At 39.3% G+C, this 23,975-nt stretch overlaps 1 protein-coding gene across 2 annotated transcripts in view; it reads left to right on the top strand.

The window, feature by feature from the left end:
* Positions 1–2,784: 2,784 nt before the first annotated feature.
* Positions 2,785–23,975, top strand: part of amacr (alpha-methylacyl-CoA racemase) — a 47,299-nt gene continuing 26,108 nt past the window's right edge. The window contains exons 1-4 of one of the 2 annotated variants that reach the window (XM_061733676.1): positions 2,785–2,811; positions 7,044–7,297; positions 7,387–7,530; positions 15,128–15,288. In XM_061733676.1, the coding sequence (XP_061589660.1) occupies positions 7,054–7,297; positions 7,387–7,530; positions 15,128–15,288 (549 nt within the window). In that variant the 5' untranslated portion in view covers positions 2,785–2,811; positions 7,044–7,053. Of the gene's footprint in view, positions 2,812–7,040; positions 7,298–7,386; positions 7,531–15,127; positions 15,289–23,975 lie in introns of both variants that reach the window. The other variant, XM_061733677.1, reaches the window with a different exon arrangement.

The raw sequence follows: 23,975 nt of genomic DNA, 5'->3' as shown, positions 1-23,975 counted from the left end.
GTACAGTATGAATTTAATTTTGCTGGTCAGATAAGAGATTTTTAGGGGTTTATAGGAGGTGAAAAAGGGCCCAGTGCATCTGAAATTATGGAATAGACTGGACAGTGAGTATTTAGTCCATCACACAAAATCTCCACGGCATCAATGAGTGCTGTTATCAATATTGCATTCATCCATTTTCTATACCTGCATAATCCTATACAGGGTTATTATCAGGTATTGTATTCATATTTACTCCATTTCCCAACCTTAACATTCAAGCACACACGGCTTTGATTGGCTCATTCCACGGCCCTCCTTTTAATTTATTTTTCAGCTTTATCTTTGTACATGTTCTGGCGTGGTGAAAGTAATTTTCTCTTGAAAGGACTGCTTCAAATTTAATTTCAAAGGTCAGGTGAATGCTCTCAGATTGTGTCCAAATCTCTTTCATATGGTGCAGGACTCAACACACAATCAATACCTGCATGTTATCTAATCACAGACAAGGCATATCAATCTCAGGGGCTATAACATTTCCTCATCATCACGCTGGATACAGCTATGACAATAACTACAAAATGTCAATTGAATGTGTATTGTATTTTTTGGTGTATGTCGATTTCATTTGTAAGAATTCTTCAAAACTGGATGTACATTTTTCCAAAGTTACCGATTAGCCCAGCTTTCATTTTTGCAATAGGAATATTACCTCTTCACCAGTCTATCTATCTATCTATCTATCTATGTCAAAAAGTGTGTTTGGTTGATTATTACTTTGTTGTACTAATACTTTTTGGCAATAAATCTTATATCTTATACGTGCCCGACGAGGTGTAGCCTACATTAACATAAATACAGTCAGTCCAGAAAGTATTCAGAACGCTTCACTTTTCCCACATTCTTGTATGTTACAGCCCTATTGATAATAGGAATAAATTCTTTTTTTTTTTTTCTCATGGTCTGAGAGTCCTCCAGGTGCCTTTTGGCAAACTCCAGTCGGGCTGCCATGTGCTTTTTAGTAAGGAGGGGTTTGCGCCTGGCCACTCTACCATACAAGCCTGATTGGTGGATTGCTGAAGAGATGGTTGTCCTTCTTGAAGTTTCTCCTCTCTCCACAGAGGAACGCTGGAGTTCTGACAGAGTGACCGTCGGGTCCTTGGTCACCTCTCTGACTAAGGCCCTTCTCCCCCGATTGCTCAGCTTAGGCGGGCGGCCAGCTCTAGGGAGATTCCTGGTGGTTCCAAACTTCTTCCATTTAAGGATGATGCAGGCCACAGTGCTCACTGGGACCTTCAAAGCAGCAGACATTTTTCTGTACCCTTCCCCAGATTTATGCCTCGAAACAATCCTGTTTCGGAGGTCTGAAGACAATTCTTTTGACTTCATGTTGCGTTTGTGTTGCAACATGTACTGCCAACTGTGAGAGCTTATATAGACAGGTGTGTGTCTTTCCAAATCAAGTCCAATCAACTGAATTCACCACAGGTGGACTCCGATTAAGCTGTAGAAACAACTTGAGAGAGATCAGTGGAAACAGAATGAACCAGAGCAAAATTTTGAGCTTCATGGCAAACGTTCTGAATACTTATGCACAGGTGATATTTATAGTTTTTTATTTTTAATACATTTACAAAAATCATAACAAAACTTCTTTCATGTTGTCATTATGGGGTATTTTGTGTAGAATTCTGGGAAAAAAAAGAATGTATTCCTATTATCAATAGGGCTGTAACATAAAAGAATGTGGGAAAAGTGAAGCGTTCTGAATACTTTCCGGACTGACTGTATATGTATGGATGACGTGGGGGCGACCGTGAACCGTTTTGCCGGTTTGCCTCCGCGCAGGATTGTGTGCATGTGTGGGCGATTTTGTAATTATTTAGTGGTTTTAATCAATTATTTGTTTTATTTTGTGTTGTGTGTGAATGTTTTATATACTAATAAAAAATAGTATAATCTATTTATTTTTCAGCACTGACTGATGGCACTTTTAATTTCATTTTTATATAAAGGTCTAATCTAAAAATCTAATTAAAATGCCAATATGTCTTGTTTCTTAATCATTCAATCCAGTAAATGACGGCAAACAAGAGGTAATCGCAGGATAAACTAAGTTTTTCATGAGTGCAATTTACATATACTCAACTCTGCTTCTCCACCCATATTGGAATAGTTACATTAACGTAAATATTCCAACCCTGTAACATTTGTACAGACTCACATCCGACACTTTAAAAACCCCATATTGTACATTTCTGTCTATACTGTTCATTTCTGTTTATACATTTTATCTGTCATCTGTCATCCTACGTCACTTTTTGTAAAGATTCATATCCGGCACTTTTTAATCCTCATATTGTACATTTCTGTTTATTTCTGTTATACATTTTACTTTATTCTATCTCTTAGTTTATCCCCATATATTTGTTTGCTTTTATATTTTTATTTTTATTTTTATTTTTACTGTACTGCACCAATCACCACGACAAATTCCTTGTGTGTGTTAACAAACTTGGCAAAAAAAACCCTTTCTTATTCTGATTCTGATAAATGTGTCAGCTGTTCAACTGAGGCACCATTTTAAAAGTAATAACACAGGCTCTCCAAAAGTGTAAGATTTATTGCCAAGAAGGATTGTTAGAACAAAGAGATATCTGAATCAATCCGAAATGTCATTTGTTTTGTGCCAAGTTTAGCTTTGGTCACTTGATGACTGAAGAACTTCATTTCCCAGAATTCTCGGGGAAGACGCGAGAGGTTATCAGGAAGTAGGTTTTGGAACGGTTCGTAGCGGTTCGTAGTCGGGACAGCTGCACAAGTGAGTGCAAGGTGAATTAAACCTGTCCCGCATCTGTGTCCTTGTGTTCTTGTGTCACCTGCCCCCCCAGCAAAGACGCACAACGGGTGGACAGGTCTGGACTTTGGTCGTCGTTGTTCTCCATGATTCTTGTTTGTATTCTGTAAACATACACCATGCATGTTTCATTGTCGTATAAATCGAATTTAAGTAAGGGTAGCAGCATGCATAAACGAAAAAGTTTATTGTTGTTTTGTGGTCCTCGACTCTTAAACTGTAGGCTACAACTGCGTTACCTCGTGTTTGAAAAGTTTTTGCACTTACTGCAAAACTGTACTTGTCTCTGGTCACTCTGTCAGTGGTTTGCTACAGTAATTCACATGTCGGGTTACTCAGAGACACGTCCGCCTCAGGGGCTGATATTATAGCAAGCTTCCAGATTTTTTTTGGTATACCTTATTTTCAAAATATTCCAGATTTTATACACTCACACAAATACAATCAAAACAAAACACAACCTCGAAATACCAAAACTATCACTTACCTGATTTTAGACCACAAAACCTCACAATAAATAATAAACAATAAATAAATAAAAAAAGACAGAGACAAAAACCTCACAATAAATAAGAAAAAAAAAAAAATAAATAAAAAAGACCGAGACAAAACCTCACAATAAATGAGAAAAAAAGTATATAAAAAAAAAAAATTAAAACCAAAAAAAGACTGAGACAAAACCTCACAATAAATAAGAAAAAAATAAATAAAAAAGACCGAGACAAAATCTCACAATAAATGAGAAAAAAAGTATAAAAAAAATAAATTTAAAACCAAAAAAAGACTGAGACAAAACCTCACAATAAATAAGAAAAAAAATAAAATAAAAATAAAAAAGACCGAGACAAAACCTCACAATAAATGAGAAAAAAAGTATAAAAAAAAATAAAATTAAAACCAAAAAAAGACTGAGACAAAACCTCACAATAAATAAGAAAAAAAATAAATAAAAAAAGACAGACAAAAACCTCACAATAAATAAGAAAAAAAAAAATAAAAAAGACCGAGACAAAACCTCACAATAAATGAGAAAAAAATAAAATGAGAAATAAAAAAAGACTGAGTGGTATAAACAAAGTATAGAACAGAACATACAAACAACAGACAGAACCAACAAACCATGCAAGAGATGTTTTTGAGCTTCCAGTTGTTTTTTTTGGTATACGTTATTTTCAAAATTTTCTAGATTTTATACAAACACTCACAAAAACAAAATACAAACTCAAAATACCAAAACCATCACTTAAAACCACAAAACCTCACAATAAATAAGAAACAATTTAAATAAAAAATAAAAAAAGACACAGACCGAGTGGTATTAACAAAGTATAGAACAGAACATACAAACAACAGACATAATCAACAAACCATACAAGAGACGTTTCAGAGCTTCCAGTTTTAAGTGAGAAATTGAGTAATACATCATTGTTAAGCATTTTAGATACTGCTTACATGAAATGAAACTTTAATAATCAATAAATGTGCATATTCGTTGCTTCTGTTAGTTGTATTTACCTCAATGTCAGCACCACGTTTCAAAAGGGGCATCAGAACACCAATAAAGTCAAATGCTATTAAATTAGATGAGAAAAGACCAACTTGTTTTCATTTGAGGTAACTGTCAAGTAGGGCTGCACGATTAATCGTTAAAAAATCGCGATCTCGATTCATGCTTGAACGCGATCTCATTTCCAAATGACGACGATTTAAAAAAAAAAAAAAAAATTTTTTTTTTTTTTTTTTTTTTTTTTTTTTTTCAAAGATGGCTGCATAAAAAAAGGACTAGGCCTATGTTCTAGGTTGTTGTAGTCCTGTCATGGTCAACTATCATGTTGTCATGTTTGTTATATTTTGTTAATGATTGTGGATTACATTTGGAGAAACATCTACCTTTCTCATCACCTGACACATATTGCACATAAATATTGTTAAAATTGTTATTGTTAAAATTATTTAAAGACAAGAGAGATGTTTATTGTTTTTATGTTCAATGTCAGCTGTTACAGCAAAAAGCAGCCAGAGGAATAATTTGTTACCTCAGAACTACAGGATCTGTTACAAGTCCCCTTTCTGAAAGGGTGTTCAACTCAGGGAGGAACAAATATTGTTCAATTGTTATTATTGTTTAAATTATTCAAAGGTTCGTGTAAAGAAGACAAGAGATGTTTATTGTTATTATATTTTTGTTCAGCTGTTGCAAAGTTAAAGTAATAAGTGCAATAAATTTTATATTGGAAAAAAATCGTGAGAGAATCGTGATCTCAATTCTAAGCAAAAAAATCGTGATTCTCATTTTGTCCAGAATCGTGCAGCCCTACTGTCAAGTCAGAAAGTGATTGCCTCTAAAGTGTCGTCCCAAAGTCAAAATATTATCAAATGTTATTCCTTCCCACCAATGCTATCGCTACGAAGTGAAATAATAATAATAAAAAAAAACATAGTTCAGAAATTAAATAAAGAATGAGGAGAAATTATGTATCCCATTATAAGTGCAACATTACATATTTGAAATTAATCATGTCATCTAGAGCAACTCTTTGTTCAGGAAAAGGCTGAAACTAATGTTGAATGCACATAATAAGGCCCTCAAACAGATAATTTTGTTACATAAATCTGCATGAGCTCAGATCTCACAAACATCACCAGCAACCTAAAACACTGCAATGCAAACAAACAATCTTATAGACAAGATCAAGATTCTCTGGGGTAAAGAATAGAGGACAGAGGTAACTACAGAGGTAGATGTTATGCATTAAAAATATGTATAGGAAAGGTCAATAAGTTGGCAACAATACTAAGGGACACAAGGAGACGTCATAAGCATGTCTAAAAACCCATCTTGTCATGTACATATAAAGAAAGAAAGGAGGGGGCGGGGCTAGACAGTGAGCGACGAGAAGTACACAAGGACAGGATATTGGTTATATTTTCATATCTTTAGTTTTTTTTTTACATAAAGTTTATTATATATATATATATATATATATATATATATATAAAAAAATGTATACACTGTTAAACCAATTCAATTTTATTTATATAGCGTCACAGAACAATGATGACTATAAGATACTTATAATTAATAAATAAGATAGGAAAGAAAAGGAAGGCTGATGGTATGGAGCCAAATCAAGGCCAAAAGTTTTGCTCATTTGAAAATAAAATTTGAACCTGAAAATTCAAGTTTTGATCATTAACTTATTTTTTTTAGTTTCAACTTTTTTACAGTTTACATTTTTTATTTTTTCTTGGAAAAAAACTGATATTAGTGACACATTTCTGTTTAAAAAGCTGTTTTAGACCGTACTTGGCACCGATCGCAGTATAAAAGCAATAAACTATGCCAGACTGTACAGTTCAACAGCCACACAAGTTTGACATTTCCCACTTCCACATACTACCATGAACGCATTGCAGTATCGTTTGCGATGGCGTCCACTCCGCCAGGACAAGCCGCGGGCCCCTGCTGCAATTGCTTTTATACTGCGATTGGTGCCAAGTATGGTCTAAAACAGCTTTTTAAACAGAAATGTGTCACTAATATCAGTTTTTTCCACTGCCAATCACGTGAATATGGTGTATTGTTGAATCAAACTTCTACTTATAACTTCTGCAACCTACGTTTCTTGAAGGCAACATGACTGAGGAACGTCCCCCGCCTTCTCTGTTATGCTGTCACTCATGATTCCACGCCCCTCTCAGTTGATGCCACGCCCCCTACGCCAGATCGGGGCCAAAAGTCTGAAACTGAAAAAAAAATCTGAAACTGAAAAAAAAAATTGAAACTGTAAAAAAGTTCATGATCAAAACTTGAATTTTCAGGTTCAAATTTTATTTTCAAATAAGCAAAACTTTTGGCTTTGATTTGGCTTCATATGATGGGTACTGCTCAGTGGACCATGTTGTGTCCCCCTGCAGCGTAGCTCTGTAGCAGCATATCTACGATAAAGCTCTGTTTCAGACCAGCTACTCCAGTCTGGTCCTGCAGCTGCAGCTATCCTGCAGTTCACTTGATCACTCAAAACATAGATGCAAACCTCTGGTGTGAGAAATACAAGAATTAACTATGAAAACACAAAGAAATAACAATTGTGTATGGCTTATAGTATTTGTACGTGAAGCTCCTTATACTCTGACATCATATCTTTGGTAATGTGGAGTTGGCCTGAATTATACTGAGAGCTGTCTTTTTGAATTGACCTAGCAGTCCTTCAATCATGGCACTGGCTGGGGTAAGAGTGATTGAGCTGGCGGGTCTGGCCCCGGCACCGTTCTGCGGGATGATCCTGGCCGACTTTGGAGCCAAGGTGATCCGTGTGGACCGTACCAAGGCTGCCAGTATGGATGTGCAAGGACGAGGGAAGCTGTCGGTGGCCATCAACCTGAAGACGACCGAGGGCGTGGCCTTGCTCAGGAAGCTGTGTGTTCAGTCTGACGTGGTGCTTGAACCCTATCGAAAAGGTCAGACTAGAGGGGAACCTGTTCTATAAATGAGGGATCAAAAGTGCATGAGCAGGTTCTGATCATAGACTCTTTTTTTGATTGCTCAGGTGTTATGGAGAAACTCGGTCTTGGTCCACACGAGCTGTTAAAGGATAATCCTCGTCTGATCTACGCTAGGCTGACAGGCTACGGCCAGAGTGGGTGTTATGCCACTGCAGCTGGGCACGACATCAACTATCTCGCCATGTCAGGTAACACACACAGCTGTTCAGGCCAGACATGTGTATTTTGGACAGACAATGGATGGAGTTACAGGAAATATTGATAATTATGACAGAAGAATTTGCATCAGTCCTGTCAGGGCTTAATTTGTGCCGGATCCTGCCGGAACAAGATCCGGTACCTATTTGATTGGATCCTGCACCTCCTTTTATCCATATTCTCTCGGTGTTTTAGTTCTCATTGAAGTTACTCATAGATCGCCTGTTTGTCTATTTCGGATGCATTTAATCAGAAAAAAGAGAAGAGGGCCCTTTTCTTTCTCTGCTCTCTCCCCGATCTCCTGCGCTGTGCGTCCCGTCACCGTCTCCATCACCAAGCGGTTTCCCAAATCCAACTCAGCCTGGATCATTTCTCGTGTCCTCTGCTTTTCCCCACATCCAAGTAATGATCTGACATGCTGACATGTTTGCAGCATTTAACACCACACGCCGCTCACTCCACGCTGTTCGCTATTTAATTTGATTGCGTCATCACACACCGTTATTAATTGTTCGTTTTTTTCCCAACTTATTCCACCGAACACCGAAAGTGTTTTTTTTGCTATTTTCACTAACGCTTTGTTGTGTGTAGTGAGTGTATACGTGTGTGTAGTTCAGCCTACAGGTGCTGCGCGCTCCATATAGTTAGAGAACGCGTCAATCAGTTTAAGTTTGCTTTTTCTGATTGTAAATAAAACTATCAGCCCTAATTCAAATTTCCCTCCATTGAAGGGAAACGTGAGTGAGGAGAGAGAGAGAGCCAAGCAGCTGATAGACGCACATTACATGTGCAGCTTATGCATGTTCATGATAATAAATGTGAATAACTGCGAGAAAAGATTACATTGTACAGTATATGGGATGTGAATATTTTAACAGAAACGTAGCCCATATGATTACTTCCGGTGTAGCGACTAATGGACTAGGACGTGTTTTTTTGAGCTCCTGCAACAACCTTTAAAAATATCTATTTTTGGTACAGCTTTTTCATCTTCCTTCGGTTTATTTTTCCCGACCTTCATTATTCTACTTTGGCCCCGTATTTTTGCCGACCAAAATGCCTCCAAAACTCAAACCATCCGCACCACCCCCGCGGCCCTCTCCGCACGCAGCATCCCCGCCTCGTGGTGACCCCCCGTCCAGCCTGGCCGAGGCCGCCGGGGCCGCTCCTTCACACGACTTTAAGGCCGAGCTGCTCGCATCACTCCGCGTTGAGATGGCGGCTGTTTTTAAATCGGAGCTTCAGGCTGCTTTAAATGAAAACCTGTCGAGCATCAAGACTGAGCTGCAAGCGGTGAAGTCGGAATTATCAAAAAGCATTACAAACATCCAGTCTGATGTGCGCGCTCTGAAGAACACCGTGGTTGAAATGGAAACATCTCTTTCATCCTGCACCGATGACATCACAACCTTACAGGCTAAAGTGGAGCATCTGTCAGCTGAACTGATGAGGCTGGATGGTAAATGCGAGGATCTGGAGGCGAGATCCCGGCGCAATAACATACGGATCGTGGGAATTCCTGAAGATTTTTCCACCTCTTCTGCTGTTACGGATATTCCCTCTCTGCTCAAGGAGGCTTTCAGCCTGGAGAAGGAGCCTCTCCTGGACCGGGCGCACCGCACCCTCCAGCCGAAGCCGAAGCCCGGAGAGCGCCCTCGTCCCATCATCGCCCGTCTGCACTATCATACAGACTGTGTGGATATATTGCGCCGAGCCAGGGCTCAGCAACGGATTACGTGTGGAGAGTTGACTTTCTCTGTCTTTCCCGACCACACCCAGAAGACGGCCCGTGCCCGAGCCGCCTTTAATGACGTCCGCCGCCGGCTCCGCGAGATACCGGGGATCCGCTACGGTCTGCTGTACCCCGCCCGCCTCCGCATCACCCACAACGGCGCAGAAAGGGAGTTCAGGTCGGCAGAGGAGGCCAGCGCTTTCATCACGTCGCTCAAAGTCTAGTTGAACTTTTTTCAGTTCATCAGTGTCGGTTTTTTTTTTTTTTTTTTTTTTTTTTTTTTTTTTTTCTCTCCCATACACGGTATGTGGTTTTCAGTTTAACTTGGTCGTGATTGGTTGTACCTCTCTGTTAATGTTGCTGGGCTTGCAGGAGCTCAACACGAAGCTTGTTAGTTATTATCTTGTTAGTTATGCTTAAAGCCGTAAGTGTTCTTTTCAGGGATCTGACTCCTTCTGGAGTTTGCACTGGGTTCTCCATCGTTTGGGGATGGGGTCGTTGTAAGTGCAATTGGGGGGTGGGGGGTGGGGGGTTCAGTAGGTTAAGTTTGTTGTTGTTTTCAATTTTCCCCCTTTTTTTTATTTATTTATTTATTTTTATTTTTTTTCTCCCCCTTTTTTTTTTTTTTTTTTTTTTTTTTTTTCTTCTTCTTTCCTCTTTCTTTCTTTCTTTCTTTCCTCCCTCCATCCCTTTCTTTCCTTTCCTTCCTTGGGGATCCGCATTCGGTACATCTCTATCTTTAGGAATTTAACATATGGCCACTAATACTGGTACTTCTGTGAGGTTGTTGAGCTGGAATATTAAAGGCATGGGGAGTCCAATTAAGAGATCGAGAATATTTGCTCACCTGAGACGTCTTAAAGCTGACTTAGTGTTCCTTCAGGAAACCCACATGCGCACCAAAGACCAGGTCAGACTTAAATGTCCCTGGGTTTCTGGGGTGTTTCACTCTGATTTCAACTCTAAGGCCAGGGGGGTTGCTATATTAATTGGTAAGTCAATGCAGTTTTCAGCATCTAAGGTGATTTCAGACAAAAACGGCAGATACTTAATTGTGGCGGGGACGCTATTTCATATTCCCATATTATTAGTTAATATATATGCCCCCAATTTTGACAACCCACACTTTATGAATAAGCTTTTTGAATGTCTCCCCTCATTGAACGACAGTCTTCTTATAATTGGCGGGGATATGAACTGCGTAATTGACCCCAAACTAGACCGCTCCAGCCCACGAAATCTGACTCCTTCTTCAATGTCGAGGTCTCTTTCAGATTTTGTGTCCAAGAACGGTTGCACCGATCCTTGGAGATTTTATAACCCTTGTACCAAAAAATATTCCTTCTTTTCTCAGATGCATCAATCTTTCTCTCGGATTGATTATTATTTTATTGATGCTAAACTAATTCCCAAAGTACTGTCTGTTGATTATCATCCTATTGTGATCTCCGACCACGCTCCTCTTTCTTTGGATATTCAGTTCTCTTCACAGGCACGCTACTCAACATCTTGGAGGTTCAATACATTACTTCTCTCAGATGATAAGTTCACCAATTTTATTACAACTAAAATTGATGATTACATCTCTATAAATCAAAATGATATGGAACCAATTTCATCTTCACTGCTGTGGGAATCATTAAAAGCATATTTGCGGGGACAAATTATCTCCTTCTCTGCTCACTTGAATAAGTCCCGGAAAGCCAAATTACAAGAACTCTCTATTAAGATCACAAAATTGGACCAACAACTTGCTACTTGCCCCTCTCCCAGTTTTCTTAAGCAACGTGTCGATTTACAGACTGAATTTGATCTCCTTACCACTAATGACGCAGAGCGACTTCTCTTACGATCACGCTCCGTATATTATGAACATGGAGACAAGGCAAGTCGGCTCATGGCTCATCAGCTACGTCGCCAGGCAGCCTCACGTATGATCCTTCAGATAAAAGATTCATCAGGCTCATTGCATCAGGATCCCACCGCCATTAATTCTGTCTTTCACTCATTTTATTCCTCTTTATATACGTCTGAATCTCCATCTGGCTCCACTGAATTGAATTCATTCTTAGATAGCCTCAACTTTCCTGTTATAGGCTCCGATGCTGCTAAAAATCTTGACTCGCCATTAACGGTAGAAGAAATTAATCTCGCTGTGAGAAGTATGCAAAATAACAAAGCTCCTGGCCCTGATGGATTTCCAGTGGAATTTTTTAAGAAATTTCAGGATAAATTGTCCCCTTTATTGCATGCTGTTTATAAGGAATCACTGGAACATGGCACTCTCCCTCCCACTTTAAGGCAAGCCTCCATAAGTCTCCTCTTAAAAAAAGATAAGGATCCAACTCTCTGCGGCTCATACAGACCTCTTTCGTTAATAAATGTAGATGCTAAGATCCTTGCTAAAGCCTTGGCTTATCGCTTGGAGAACATTGTGCCAACTATTGTCTCAAATGAACAGACAGGATTTGTTAAGGGGCGACAGTTATTCTTTAATGTGCGGACACTTTTAAATATTATTCACTCTAAAACTATCACCACAACACCTGAAGTCGTAATCTCAGTCGATGCTGAAAAGGCATTTGATAGGATTGAATGGGACTATTTATTTACTGTACTGAAGAAGTTTGGGCTGGGGAATGGGTTCATTTCTTTGATTCGTCTCCTTTACACGTCTCCACAAGCAAGCGTTTCCACTAATGGCATTCAGTCCAATTTTTTTACTCTAGCCCGTGGCACCAGACAGGGGTGTCCCCTCTCTCCCCTATTATTCGCACTAGCTATAGAGCCCCTGTCAATCTTTCTGAGGTCCTCCCCCACTTTTACTGGGATCTCCCGATTGGGAACAGAATATAAGCTGTCACTTTACGCTGATGACTTACTGTTATATGTCTCGGATCCTGTCCTCTCCATTCCTTCAATTTTATCTGCTTTCCAGAGATTCGGGTCTTTCTCAGGCTATAAAGTGAACGTATCTAAAAGTGAATGCTATCCCATTAATGACTCAGCAACACAGCTCGTACAGTCAGATATCCCTTTTAAGATTAGTCCTTCCGGCTTTAGGTATCTTGGGATCAACGTAACCAGAACGTTAAGCTCTCTTTTTTCTGCTAATCTCTCACCTTTAATGTCTACAATTAAATCTGACCTCCATAGATGGAAAAGCTTACCTCTTTCATTAATTGGAAGAATTAACGCAGTTAAAATGAATATTTTGCCCAAGTTTCTATTTCTGTTCCATTGTCTTCCACTTTTCTTACCAAAACACTTTTTTAAAATAATTGATCAAACTATTTCTGACTTCTTATGGTGTGGGAAGGCTCCTAGAATCCGCAAATCCACACTTCAGAGATGTAAATTCAATGGCGGACTGGCACTTCCCAATTTCCAACTGTATTATTGGGCAGCACATATTCAAAAAATTTCATTTTGGTTCAAATCGGTGAATATGCCATGGTGTAAATTGGAGGCACAGTCATGCATTTCATCCTCTTTACCTGCTCTACTTACCTCATCTATTCCATCCAACCTCTCTGTCTTTACAAATAATCAAGTGGTTCACTCCACACTTAAAATTTGGTATCAATTTAGGAAACACTTCAAATTTAAGTCAGCATCTACTTTAGCTCCATTACTGAACAATCATTTATTTCGACCTCCGCTTACAGATTCAACCTTTCTCATATGGCATAATAAGGGCCTGAAAAGTTTTGGAGATCTTTACAAGGATGGTATCTTTCGCAGCTTTGCAGATCTCTCAGGTGAATTTAATCTCCCGCCTTCTCATCTCTTTCGATACTTTCAGATTAGACACTGCGCTAAAGCTTTGTTTCCAGTTTTTCCATCCTCTCCGCCGACTCTACAGTGGGAGGTGCTTTTAAACCATGATCCACTTCAAAAATCACTGATCTCTAAGGTTTACGATGACCTTCTGTCTTACGATCTCTCTCCAGTTATTAAAGTTAGGGCTGCCTGGGAAGATGAACTGGATCTAAATTTGGAGGATGACTGGTGGGACGCTGCTCTTAAAAAAATTTACACAAGTTCATCCTGCGCTCGTCTTACACTTATACAGTTTAAAGTACTGTTTAGAGTCCACTTTTCTAAAGCTCGACTCTCACAGATCTATCCCAGTGTCACTGACGAATGCGACAAATGTCATGCCTCGTCCTGCAATTTAACCCATATGTTTTACTCTTGCCCACTACTTTCTCGCTTTTGGTCGAATTATTTTGACACCATGTCAAAAATACTCTCGGTGAATATAAAAGTCTCCCCCCATGTTGCCATATTCGGGCTCCCAGAGGACCATGGCCGGTTTACTTCAAACCAAAAAGACATTTTGGCTTTTACTTCCTTACTGGCAAGACGCCACCTTCTTCTCCACTGGAAGTCGACTAAGGCTCCTTCTAGTACCCAGTGGCTCAACGACACCATGTTTTTTCTGAAGCTGGAAAAGATTAAATATTCACTGAAGGGTAGTTGCAACAAATTTTATAATAAGTGGCTTCCCTTTCTTACATTCTTCCACTCTCTCCAGTCCCTGCCTCCTGATTGACGGATCCCCCCCTCCCTCTCTTCTCTCATTCCTTTCTTTCTTCCTCCTTTTTATTTATCTTTTTACTTTTCTTTTGTTTTTGGGTTTTTTTTTTTTTTTTTTTTTTTTTTTCCCCTTTTTATTCATCTATTTTTTTAATTCATACTGTTTAGCTTAAATACTTAAATATTACTTGTATATAAGAATATAATAATTTTCGTGTATTTGTCATTGTTTTGTGTGGATTTTTTGTTCTGTTCTTAATTCCAAAAAAAAAAAAAGGAGGTAGACTGTATATCTTTTTTTTGTTTATTCCTGTTCAACTGTGCCTTACCCCCTAATAAAAATATCAAAACAAGAAACGTAGCCCATATAAAAGGTATCCTATGTTCCGGGACCTCTTCATGAACAAATTAAGCACTGAGTCCTGTAAAAGGCAGTTTTATGATGGCAAAACAACACAAGACCAAATTCACCATTGTTCCAGTTTTTGTGTTTTTGATTAGTTAAAAATGTTCTTTGTAGGCCGAAGCTGAGTATTTTTTGTTTGGTGTGCAGCATGTTTGTAGTGTATTGTACTTTTGTTGTTAAAGATGGCATGAATGATTCCTGCTCCATCTGCCTCCAAATCTGGCTCCACTTGTTAGGGACAAATGAACCTGACTTATATTTGTGCCAAAAGAAAACACACAGCGGGCACACAAACCTTTGGAATCTGCGGTACTGAGTTTGTGTGATTTAGTGTACTCTAGAAAATAACATTTGTAATGAAAGTGGGTGGGTTTATTTAAAATAAGGATTAGCTCCAATCTTGTAAGCCACTCACAGTTTGTTCTTCCTTATGCTGCTCTGATTTACTGAAAATGTTGTGCTTTTAGGGAGCCCAGTTGGGCTGTAAAAGGCCAACTTGCTATGACGGGCACTCTGCATATTAGTTTGTACATTAGTCTGCTTCAGAGCAGACTAATGAGTTTGACCTCTAAATTAGTTTTAAAAGTGCTTTGCCCTATTTGCTGATTTCTGAATGCTCATATAGTAGCCACCGCTACTGTTCTTCTGAACCTGCTCTGCAGTGAGATCACTTTGGTTGAGAATCATGTACCGGTAAATTATTTTAGTAAAAGCAGTGCAGTAAAGGGAGTAAGATGTTCGTAAGATGTTGAGTGCAGTGGTAATGGACATTCTTCAGCTGAATATTCTCCACTTTCGTCGTATAAAGCCTTATTAACAGAGCTGCTCAGCGCACTCTTCCACTTGGGCTTTCTAAACTTGCTTTTTTGTTTAAGGTTTATTTGACGCTTTTGCCTTCCAATTTCAGGTCTTTTATCCCGTCTGGGTCGCAGCGGAGAGAAGCCCTACGCTCCACTGAATCTTGTAGCAGATTTTGCCGGTGGCGGTCTGACCTGTGCTCTGGGGATCGTCTTGGCGCTGCTAGAGCAGACAAAATCTGGGAAAGGACAGATCATTGATGCCAGCATGGTAAGGATAGATAGATATATGGATGGATGGATGGATGGATACTTTATTGCTCCCCAAAAGGAAATTGAAGGTCTCATTATATAACACAATAATAATTATAACACAGCTGAACAATAAAGACAGTAGAAGATAAAAGAAACACTAAATAAAACTAAATCAAATATCCACAAGTATGTTTAAGTAGGGCTGGGGATCGATTCAAATGTCAAGAATCGATTCGATTCTTAAGATTCAGAATCGATTATCAAGATTTGATTCGATTCGATTCCGATATTGATTTGGGTTAGTGTTATTAAAACTGTTTTTTGAGCTGTTGCATGAATTATATGACTGTAGTTATGCAAAAATATTACTACTAGTATCATATTGAGATTCAACAGCAAGTATTGCAGCTAATGATTCTGTAAGGACCAATCAGCTCCCAGAATGCTGATAGAACTGCTTTCAGAAACATCATGTGGGTCAGAATTACCAAACAGATCCAGGGAGGAAACAGAGACGGATGAAATCGGTTTTATTTTTTCCCACATTCCGTTTTTATTTGTTCCATTTTCGGTCTATCTTGGTTTTTAATTTTTGAGCATTTGGTTTTTAGCATTTTTTGCAAATGTAACCCCAAGACAGTATATAAAGTAATGAAATATAGACAATTTATGCAATTATAACCTAACACTTTAATGTTTTCATACCTTTAAACATATTTAAAGGAAAAACCATGGCACCAGTTATTCTCGTGTCCAACAAAACATTCCTTTTTTAGGGATAAACAAAAAAATAACCAAAAGTTGTTAAAAAAAAATAATACATAAATAAATAAAAGAGAATTAAAAAAAAAAATCACCCCCCCCAAAAAAAAACAAAAAAAAAAAAACATTGATCTTTAGACATATGAATCAATTTTTAGGAATTAATATGAGAATCGATTTAGAATTGGAAAATCGATTTTTTTCAACACAGGCCTATGTTTAAGGATGACTCATCATTTTTCTAAATATGAAAGAGTTCCTCTGTGACATATTCCACGAGTGTCATCATGTTGCAGCCAGGGCTTTGTTGGCTGAGGGCTGTATTTGGGAGTTTCAGTCCTGCAGCAGACCTTTGAGCTGCACAGGGGCTGAGTCAGTGCTATAGGTACAAATTGGTCAGGATGATATAGATTCTGTATTATCTCAGCTTCCTCTTATCACCTACAACAATACACCCACACTGATACAACCCTTGTATTTGCAAGTAAGATAATAATGCCCCTTTTCCATTGTACAGTTTTCGACTTGACTCGCCTTGGTCTCTGGCGTTTTCCATTTCCGTTCAGTACTGCCTCAATGTGGGTGGGGCCTCGTTCTGGTCCCGCGTTGCCCTATCGTGCTCCTTCTGGATGTGGTCATCAGCCACGAGGCACAGAAACGTGTGGACCTCATCGTTGCATCAGAGAGTAGATTTGTTTCCCATTTTTCTCTGTACCAAAGTTTAGTTGTAAAGTAAATATCACGGCCGCTGTTGCCAGGTTTTGTATTACGGCTGTGAAGGAGTTGTGAGGCGTTACTCTCTGGCCCGAAACCTGGTGACGCTGCATTTTTATCCTAACTCAGCTGGAACCCCGACCAAGTAGGTGCAAAAAAAGTGACAGTACTAACCGGTACCATCACTTAGTGGTGTTGTGTGACAAAGGGAGTGCTGGTTCAGTTATTAAAAGAGTTAGTAATAATTGTCTTACAATAGTTATTAATAATTAATAAAGAATAATACTTATCAAAATGAATTATCAAAAAGAATCATTGAAAACGGGGCACCACCTGACGTTATCAGGAAAATAATAACTAAACAGCAAACTCAGTCTCAAAGTAGCTGTTACTCCATATGTGCCAGCCTGTTTCCAGGGGTGGCGTTACAGAATAACAGTGAAGGAAGGAGTCCGAGCACAGACCTTTGCAACCAGCAGCTGTGACAAATATGTATAAAATAAACACAAACAACTTCTCTCATTCAAATGAATCAGAATTTATTTACACAAGTGTTAAAATATAATGAAACAACACATAAATTCTGATGCCTAAACTACACATAAACAACTAACTAAACATGAAACACAAACTTCAGGTCGCGTGCGTGCGTGCGTGCGTGCGTGCGTGCGTGCGTGCGTGCGTGCGTGTGTGTGTGTGTGGACAACGTCATGTAAGACCTTAAATAGAGATAGCGGACGGGCGCTTTTCACAACTACGGCTGGAGGTTTCCTCCCCCCAGTGGTAACTGGAAGTATTGGGGGCCTGATGGAGGCCTAACCTTGTCCATGTGGGTTAGTAAGGGTAGGAAAACTGGCGTGATCTCTCTCTCCACCGGTACCTTGATCGATCTGCTGTTTCCCACTCAGGAGCCAGTGTGTGGAGCAAAATCAGCCACACTCACTCTAAGCTTTTAACGGGGAAACAGGAGCATGAACTGCTTTGGTAATGAGGGCACACGTTATGTGGGTCCCCTTACACGGGCACGTAACAATATAACAATACAAACGTAACAATATAATACATAATATACTACCGTCTCTGCTTGAGAGACAGTCAGCGTGTTGCACAGTAATAAGCAAACAAAACTACAGCAAACGCACTCAAAGCTAACCACTTTGAAATAACTCTCCTCATAAACAAGCCTCTTACTTGTATCTGCTTTGGAGGTGTTCTGCGGCATCATGGTGGTTGTGGAACTCGTAGTTCTGGTCCCGGTTCACAGGTTGCTGATTTTCCGCTCCACCGGTGGTTCAGCTGTGAGGGGTTCCCTTGTCCTCTCTTTCCCTGTCTCTCTCAGAGATAGAGAAAGTATCATCACTGGCAGCCGGGCTGTCCCCCTTTTCCTGGTCGTCGTAGCCTGGTCACGTCGTCTCGTCGTGCACGGGTCCCCGTTCCACTCGTTGAAGCGTCAGAACGTTTGCAGGTCACTCCGTTGTAACGCGGGTAGACGAATGCATTCACTGGTTCTTGGTAACCAGTGGCCTTTCACGAGTGCAGCTGGCGGGATGGCTCCTCGGCTGATGCTGGTCACGCTGATCGGAGATGAGGTGTAGTGCTTACAAAACATAAGGACGTTTCTCTTGTGATGAGGAAGGTCGGAGAGCAAGAGATTTGGGAAGCCGACCAGCGTTCCTTGGTGAACAGCTGGATGGTTACGCTCCGCAGGGGGTCCTGGTGAAGAGTGGCTCTTTGCCTCGTTGTCCTTGTCTCCGTGTTGATGACCATGTAGCATTTCTGTGGAAGGGCTTGGAAGAAAAGAGAACGAGGTTCGGGAAGCTATTTTAACACCAGAGGGACGTGCTTCGCATCAGCAGAGGCCTGCTGTAAAACGAGTCTGCTGACCAATTCACTGTCCTTACTGTCTACGCGTGACCTCCATCCTGCCCCCTTTTATTGCTGGATTCACACTGAAAGCGTCAAAAATCGCCTGACGCCTGCATCGCGCTGCTTGGTAGATTCACACTGAAAGCTGCATGCACTGTCGACTCCTGCAGTGGGCGGGGCTTCAAGCTGCGCTGCAGAAGTGAAGGGAACAAAGTGCATATCTACATATATCTTTATATAGCGTGCACATCTTCAGTTTCCTATTTCACCATGGATCACACTTTGGGAAGCCTTCTTTATATTTTAGCGTTATTTCTGCATAGATAAGAGTGAGTTTGATGCTCCTTAACAAGTTTGGTCCTGGATCAACAGCAACCGTCAGAGTTGTCGTCCCGGTGAAGCTGCAGTCTGCCTGCGGTGAACACTGACACACCGCTAATAGCGGATTTGGTCATATTGTTTAAACTGTGTTTTGTGATTAATAAGCACGGTTTTTAATTATTTTGCGTTGGATCGATGTAGCAAATTAAATCGTTCGGACCATACAGCTCCTCAACCATCAGATATGTGTTTCACATGAGCAGAGTTCTGGTAAAAACGGCAGTCAAATCAGCAAAAATGTCAGTTTGCTGGATGAAATATATTAATTCCTGATAAAATAAGTTTGTTAGTGCACAGCTATGCACATGTACGCATGTGAATGAGTGTACGTTTGTGTGTACCCGACAGTATAATGTGCATTGAGGCTTCTTGCTTCGGGAATCCCGGTCTGTGATTGTACGCTGCCTCGGCGTCGCCGCTACTAATTTGCTTAAAGTTGAGATTTTTCAACTTCAAATTGACGCTCTGGATGCGCTGCTCCCGACGCCTCAGACGCCTCTCGCAGCGCGCTTTCATAGAAAATGAATGGCAGCCGGATGCCTGTGACGCTTTCAGTGTGAATCCAGGGTAAGGGCAATACAATCATCCCTTAATTTCCTTTGTTTCAAGCCCTGCGGTCAGCTGTAAGGAATCAAGGCTGGTCTCAGAGTGAGGCCTCAGAGCTGGGCCTTAAAGTTGAAATTAAGGCTTCCCATGTTCACATAGGACTGTGGCCCAACAGTGGAAAAAAACGCTAAAACAGAGTAAAGTACGTACTCGTGGACAAGCCCCATAAGATTAAAATAAGGTACATTATCTTGATGTTTTCCATGATAATTCTTGGTTGTCTTGGCAAGTTCATTTCATTTGTGAAGGTATACTATTCTAATCTATTGCTGCATTTTAAGGGTTCGGTAAGTTTCAAAGGAACACTTAGGATGAGCACGTTTAGGGATACTAAAAGAAAATGAATAAATAGATTTAAAAAAAGAAAAGGGGTTGGGGCTGAAGATGGTCGGCCTTTAACCAAGGTTACTGCATTGATTCGTAGTCCCATCACATGCCAAAGTCTGTTGCGTCTCAAAGTCTCTGTCCCAGATGCTAAACTTCGCTTTGTCCTCATCCCTCCAGTGGATCCAGCAACTTGTTTCAGTTCCAAGGCTGGATAAGTGAGGAGCGTGGTGTCAGAAAGGGCATCCAATGTGAAAAAAAAAAAAAAAAGTTATTAGAGTAGTTACTTCAATCAAGTAATTGTTTTGACACAATCATAGCATCCATCAAATGATGATCTTTTAACATTGGAAGGGAGTTTGGGGGGTTACACTAGCTTGGTAACAGTTTTTTTGTTTGTTTTTTTACAGTATGGGCCTTCATTTGTCCGCATCATCCTCAACTGTGATGCTATGCTCCAGAATACTTACTTTTACTTAAAACAGATCAAATTCTTTCAAACCTAACCTCCTCCACTTTTCTGATTTTTGCACTTTGAATGCCAATCCTCCTCAGTTATTTCTGTTATTGCCATGTTCAGTTCTTTCTCTCTGAAATAGTTTTTCTGTCGTTCTGATTAAATTGTACACTAAAGAAATATTTCATAATGGTGCCCAGTTCAGGTCTCTTTTTTAATTTATTTATTCCCTAGTAATCCTGGACTTAGGTATCCAAGCAGGCCTCTGTCTTTTTAAGTCAGGTTCCTTCTCCGGTTCTCCAAAGCTTTAAGCTGTTTTGCTAGGTTTAGTGTACAAACAGCTGTTAAACCTTTATCTCAGCACTGTCTGAAGCTAGATTTAGAATGTCTTTACCCCAGTCTTGGATCTTGTGCAAGCCCAAATAAAGCATTATTCTGTGTAGCTGAATTATACTCTTTATTTATTATTTTTTCCCAGATATTCAGATATAATTTCCAATTATTTCATTATTTCTTTCTTGATTTAATCTCCTAATCTTGCACCATTCCCTGGTACATTTCTGAATCTATTTCTTTTCAGTCACTGGAAATCTGCAAGGAAGTCCTCCCTCATCCTTGTTTAGTTTAGATTGTTGTTTTGTCACAAAAAAACTGTTTATTCCAGGTTCTAATTGTTTTTTGATGTAAAAAAAAAATGGATTTAGAGAATTACCGCACAATTACAGCACTTTCATCATAGCATTATTTTCACTCAACTGCATTCAGATATCAAAGTCCAGTTTAAAAGTGACCTTCATTTTATGCCTTCACAGCATTTTTCTTTCTTTCTCATTTGTATGGTCTATTTTGAATACCTTGTCAAAGTTCTTTTGTTACTACCACGGCCAGAACTTTCATTTACCATTTAAATAAATAAATAAATAAATAAATAAATAAATAATCTGGAGCATAAAAGTTTAGTGTGAAACCCTAAACTGGACCCCTGGAGCTGTGCTCTGTCAGGGTTCGACTCCAGGCCACAGGATCATGATTCGATTCAATATTGATTTATTTTGATGAATTTTAGTTTCAAAGTGTTGTGTAGTTAGATAAAAATGCTAGTGGGGGATAAACCTTTTTTGGACACAAAATTCTGCAAACTGGTTGTGTATCTGATCCAGCTAAGGGCATCCAAGAGTATATGGCTGGTTTGTTGATTTAACGATTAGATGTAAATATTAGTCTTAAAAATTGTTGTGACTGCATGCATGTTTCAAGGATAATACCTAAAAACCCAAACACCTTGAATAATTTATTTTAAATTCAGCAACAACATAACTTGTTACACTGCTCTGAAAAGGCCAACTGACCAATTAAATAACAATAACCACCTGAAAAGGGCTGAAACCTTGAAAGTATTTTAATTCCATGAGGCAAATTTCACAAAACAGTCCTGACACCTCCAGATGTGTCTCTCTATGTTTTCCACCTGAAGGCATTGACTCAAAACTCCCCTTCGCTGTTTCTTTCACTCCCACAACATTCCTCTCCTCCTCAGCAACCAAATGCTTTTGATTTTTTGATTATGTTGCATTTTTCCACCGATAAGAAAGGGGGTGTCTGTTTTTTGCTTGCGAGTGCTCTCCCAAAAATTGCCTGTTTTCACTGTTTCTTCTCGCACCAAAAACAATGAATCCTGGTGTTTATTATTGATCATAACTCTGATTTAACTTGGCCTAATAACAGGTTTTATATACTGTTATGAAGTTTGAAATCTGCTTTCTCGATACAAGTTAAAACCACAGGTGGAGATGGAAACTCAGCGAGGCTATGTCTAGCTGCCACGTCATCGTAAACTGGTCATGTGATGTGGACGCGTGTCCGTTCGACCCCGGAGGGCAAAGGTGTTAAAGCTAATCATCAACATACTCAAAGCTGCTGTCATGTTTCAGTGAAAAACGGGAAGGGAGGGGGAGAGGAAGCATCTGTAGCACATACACAGAGGTGCGAGGGAAACTGAGCGAACTTTGTAAGGCATTTGTGTCAAACTGAGGAAAAAAGTGTGGCTGTTCAATCCTTTTACCAGGAAAAGTGTCAATTTTAAAATACCCACATCCCCCACGGCTGTACTGCCCACGGCAGTCACACAATGCAAGTCAGTGACGACTGGGTGGAGCACAGTGTCAGAGCAGTGTCGAGATACAAGCGATTGTACACACTATGCAGCCCAAAGGACAGACGATGGATATGTCCAAGCCCCAAAAACCTGCAAAGCACAACTTCTTATATTTTAAAGCGACTTCACGTAAAAAGAAAAACAAGCCCAAAGTTGCTTGTAATAAGTGCACTTGGCAGTAATGTTTGGGGAGCATTCAGAGATATTGTTGTGCGATCATGTGAATGATGCCCCGTTACACATGGACCTTTTGAAACACGCCACAAGAGTTACTCCTTATAGTTACAGACCTTATAATATGTAACACTAAATTGCTTGGTACCTGGGACTAAAATGTGTTCTAAGAAGTAGTAGCAACATAGCAAAGTAGGGGTGTGCAAACAAGGGTACCTCACGATTCGATTCGATTTCGATTATTGGAGCTTCGATTCTTCGATTATAACGATTGTCGATTCGATTTGATTATTGGTGCCACGATTCTTCGATTATTGTGATTTTTAATGCTTTTTTCCATACAAGATTGATTTTGTCTTCATCTGTGGCTACATTTGTAAATAAATAGCCAATCAATGAACTCAGTTCCTCTAACAACACTCATTAAGTAAATAACAAGTTTTTTTGAACATTTGACATGTATTTTTCAAAGACACAAAATAATGTATTTTATGACTATGTAAACATTTGCTCTTTGACTTACTTAACTTTGACCAGGGAAAGCTGCACTTGCATGAGAGCGCCCTCTATTGGCGGAAAACACTGAAAACGGTCAAGCCCTGGATTTAATGAGTTCATTAATTCAAGTAAACAAGATATGTACTTCCATCAAATTTATTTAGTGTAAACATATCTGCCATATTTCAAGTGAACAATAAGAAATGTGCATTCTTGAAAATGAAATGATTCAGCAGCTTATTCAGTCCGGAATCTGGATAGGATAACTTTAAAAAAAAAAATATATATATATATTTTTTTTAATTAATTGATTCCAAATCGTCACGTGACGCATCGCGATGCATCGACACATCGATGAATTGCACCCACCTCTATAGCAAAGTGGTTCAAACTTTGACCACAAATGAGATGCTGCAATGGATGTATATTAATACATAAAGTAAAGCCGGAGAGATGATTATTATTATTATTATTATTATTATTATTATTATTATTATTATTATTATTGAGCTTTATTTCGAATATGCATATTAAAAAAGAACAATATGTGTATTTGTAGACAAAAGACAAGGCAGCTCTTGGGCAGACTTCGCAGATCCACCAACATATTCGAAAGGGAGTAGGATTGAAGTATATACTTATCAGGTCCTACCCCTAAATCTTATATACATTTTCCCAAATAGCAAGACAATCAATGAGCTTACTTATAGAACACAAAAAGCATAATATGTAATATAATGATGTCTGCAATGAAAGAAATAAAAGA

The sequence above is a fragment of the Cololabis saira genome, chromosome 11 (assembly GCF_033807715.1).
Source record: "Cololabis saira isolate AMF1-May2022 chromosome 11, fColSai1.1, whole genome shotgun sequence".
In the NCBI taxonomy this organism is placed as follows: domain Eukaryota; kingdom Metazoa; phylum Chordata; class Actinopteri; order Beloniformes; family Belonidae; genus Cololabis; species Cololabis saira.
Note: the sequence above shows the minus strand (reverse complement) of the source record. Positions and strands in the feature narration are given on the sequence as shown.